The sequence below is a fragment of the Bombina bombina genome, chromosome 3, assembly GCF_027579735.1.
Source record: "Bombina bombina isolate aBomBom1 chromosome 3, aBomBom1.pri, whole genome shotgun sequence".
Lineage (NCBI taxonomy): Eukaryota > Metazoa > Chordata > Amphibia > Anura > Bombinatoridae > Bombina > Bombina bombina.
Window position 1 is genome coordinate 86,168,693 of NC_069501.1, and position 3,808 is coordinate 86,172,500.

Sequence of the window (3,808 nt, forward strand, 5' to 3'; positions counted from 1 at the left end):
ACAAAACTCATAATCTAGCAGTATGTTTTTAACAAAACTCTTGCTTTTTTGTAGTTGTTTCTTCTTTGCTGCTCTGCATCCTTCTTTTTCTGTGGTTGTATCCCCCTCCCCCCACTGGGGTCTACTCACTGGTCTCCAATCATAGGCGAACTGTGAAGCAGGGCAAATAGTACCTGCATTTAGGGGGGCCCACAAATGTTATCTCCAGGTGTGCTGCTTTAGCTGGGGTTGACATTTGCCCTATCAGTAACTAAGTGGTTAGTGTGGGTTTTGTGGGGGCCTTGTGCCTTGATGTGGGGTTTGTTGCTCGGGGTGGGCCCTAGATTGTGGAGGGACCTTGTTGGGGGTCTGTTGCTGTGAGGGCCATGAAGTGGGGGCTGGCTCTGGAGATTGGGGGCCCTGTCTCTGACCCTTGATGTTAGGGGTTCTGACCCTGGAGGTTGGGGCTGGTGGGGGCAGGGCAGGGAGGCTACCATGTTCATTTGCATAAATTTGAGTCAGTGTGAGACTGTGGGGGCCTTTCCCTAATTTTTCCCTGGGGGCCCTGATTGGTCTTTGTGCACCCCTATCGCCAATATTGTCCTGGTCTCATTTATTTCCCCTTCCTCCTCTCTACTATACAAATAAATAATAATAATTAGATGTGTTATTGTGATTATAACTGTACTTTGTAATGTATTTTTGAAGTGTTTTGTAACACTTTTTAGTTTTGTGAAACAGTTAACAAAAGCTTTGAGGTTGCAGTAATCCTTCTAGCATAAGTCATGATTGCGCTCACGCATTCGCATTTACTTTCAATTTGTAACACAAGCGCAATTTAATTTGTGTGCAAACAAACAAGAAAATCCGCTATCGCTTGCACACAAATGATAGCGCTCCACTCGTAATCTGGCCCTTTGTGTTTTATATCCTTTTACCAAATTGTAACCATCCAAATGCCTTGTTGCAATTATACATAAACATTTTGATATTTGTATTTTAGTAGTGTACAATTTTATAATTTAATAGTATAATGTAATTTTTTTTTACATTTCTAGTAATTAAAAATTTGCATTCATTTTTATGTAGAAATGAGCATGCATACAAAACTCAACATGTAATAAAAGTTGAGCAAACTGTTATTGAATTGATTTTCTAATACACTAGAATGGTTTTGAATTTAAACAATATTGTCAGAATGCAAATAGGAATTCCGATAGATTAGAATAGACCCCAAAATGGTTTTGCTCAACTGTGAGGCTAACTGAAGAAAATTTTAAAAATGTTCTTACAAAAAAAATAATTGTATTGCTGCTTCATTCAAGAAGTCATTAAATTATTTTTTTAAATTCTTCCACACAACATGAATTTTGCTTGGAAATTCATATAACAAATCAACTTGTTTTAATTTTTTTTTTTTTTTTTACAGTTTTAGTACTGATAATTTATTTGTTGGCAGAGCAGGACAAAGCTTTGTGCCACTGTGACATCATAATAACTTTGATAGTTGATGAGGCATTTCACTTAATAAGTCACTCTCTCAGAAGATTCCACTGATACCAGCAGAAGCCAACTCTCTCTCTTTTCCAGATATGGAGACAATACTGACACCCGAAATTCAAAATCACTAGTGGTCAGACTGTGTTGACAAAAATGTTTGATTTCAAGATTTTAGATTTACCAGCTGTCATCTTTGACAATGGATCAGGATCATGCAAGGCTGGACTTGCTGGGGACAATTCTCCAAGGTCAGTTATTACTGCCATTGTTGGACATTGCAATATTAACTCGTCTATGGTTGGAGCAGATCATACTCCATACTATGTTGGAGAAGAGGCTCAGGTGAAAAGAGGTATCCTAAATTTGAACTATCCTATTGAACACGGAATAGTAACCTCTTGGGATGACATGGAAAAAATCTGGAGATATATGTATGACTGTGAACTTCATCTTAAATCCAGTGAACGGCCCGTCTTATTGACAGAACCTGCTTTGAATCCATTAAAGAACCGTGAAATGATGGCTGAGATAATGTTTGAGACCTTTAATGTCCCAGCAATGTATGTTGCAGTACAAGCTACTCTAGCACTATATGCTGATGGCCGTACCACTGGTATAGTTCTGGATATTGGAGATGGAGTTACCCATGTGGTGCCCATATATGATGGCTACTGTTTACCACATGCAGTGTCCAGGGTTAATGTTGCAGGAAGAGACATCACAGAACATTTTATGAGGCTTCTTTTGGAATGTGGACATTCATTTGTAACAACTGCTGAGAGAGAAATAGTAAAGGACATGAAGGAGAAGCTCTGCTATGTTGCCCTGGATCCGAACCTAGAAATGAAAAGAAAATGTGAAGAAATCATGAAAGAGTATGAACTTCCTGATGGTAAAATCATCACAGTAGGTAACCAGCGGTTTAGAGCTACAGAGATAATGTTTACCCCGGCTAACATTGGCCTTGAGACACCTGGGGTGCATAAAATGATCTTTAATAGCATTATGAAATGTGGTATAGATATCCGCAAGGCTCTTTACCTTAATATAGTTTTATCAGGAGGTTCTACTCTCTTCCAAGGATTTGATGAGAGGCTGCTGAAGGAGATGCAACTCCAGCTACCAATTGACTTGCCAGTAGGGATAAGAGCACCCCCAGAAAGAACATACAGCGTGTGGATTGGCGCATCCATCCTGACTTGTATAAAATCCTTCAGGAAAATGTGGATCACTGCCCCTGATTTTAAAGAATATGGCCCTTCTGTGGTTCACAAGAAATGCTTTTAAATTGACTTCCAACAAAAATTGTCTTTATCTTCATGATGGTCCACACGTGCAAAATAAAATATTTAATTAACTAATCATGTTTCCATTGTTTTGTGTTTTGTAAATTCTAAATTTAGCATCGAAACAAGTACAAAGGTTTGACACGTGCTATGCTCTACTGGTATGTTAACCTGTAGTTTTACTGATGCAAGCAGCTGATAAGAGTTAAAGGGATAGTATAATCATAATTAAACTTTCATGAATCAGATAGAGCATGCAATTTTAAGCAACTTTCAAATTTACTCCTATTATCAATTTTCCTTCATTCTTTTGGTATCTTTATTTAAAAAAGCAATAATGTAAGCTTAGGAGCCAAACCATTTTTGGTTCAGAACCTGGGTAGCACTTTCTGATTTGTGTCTAAATGTAGCCACCAACCAGCAAGCGCTACCCAGGTGCTTAACCAAAAATGGACCTGCTCCTAAGTTTGCATTCAAATAAGATACCAAGAGAACGAAGAAAAATTAATAATAGGACTAAGTTAGAAAGTTGCTTAAAATTGCCTGCTCTATCTGAATCATGAAAGTTTAATTTTGACTAGACTATTCCTTTAATTATATTCAAAATACTGCAGAAACACCATTTCAAAAAGGTTGGGTTCTCTCTTTTTCCCGCTTCACTGGGAGGTTAGTTTCTTTGGATGCCTCTTGTTTACATATCTTTTCTATATTCAATACTGCAGTATTTTTTTTACTATAGTTAGTGATTGTAACAGGCAGAAGCAGCTATTTCAAGAGTCAACATGAAGTTAAAGGTGCCATTTGCAAACAATTGGAAATATCACAGCAGGTAAAATGTATAATTCAGATCACATTAAATGAGAAAATCATTTTACAGTACAACATCACTGGGACAACCCAAATCCAGCTCAGGACCCCCTCCCCTCATAGCATGTTTTCCCCACCTATGAACAGCCTCTGCCCATCACAGATCACCCAGAATCCAAATCTTGTCACTTGAAATTATCATAGAAATGCTCAGGGCTAGATTACAAGTGGTGAAA

At 38.0% G+C, this 3,808-nt stretch overlaps 1 protein-coding gene across 1 annotated transcript; it reads left to right on the forward strand.

Moving 5' to 3' along the window:
* The first annotated feature begins 1,632 nt into the window (after positions 1–1,632).
* On the forward strand, positions 1,633–2,766 carry LOC128652906 (actin, clone 302-like). The gene has a single exon (XM_053705904.1). It carries the CDS (start codon positions 1,633–1,635, stop codon positions 2,764–2,766), a length of 1,134 nt encoding a protein of 377 aa, XP_053561879.1.
* Positions 2,767–3,808: the final 1,042 nt, after the last annotated feature.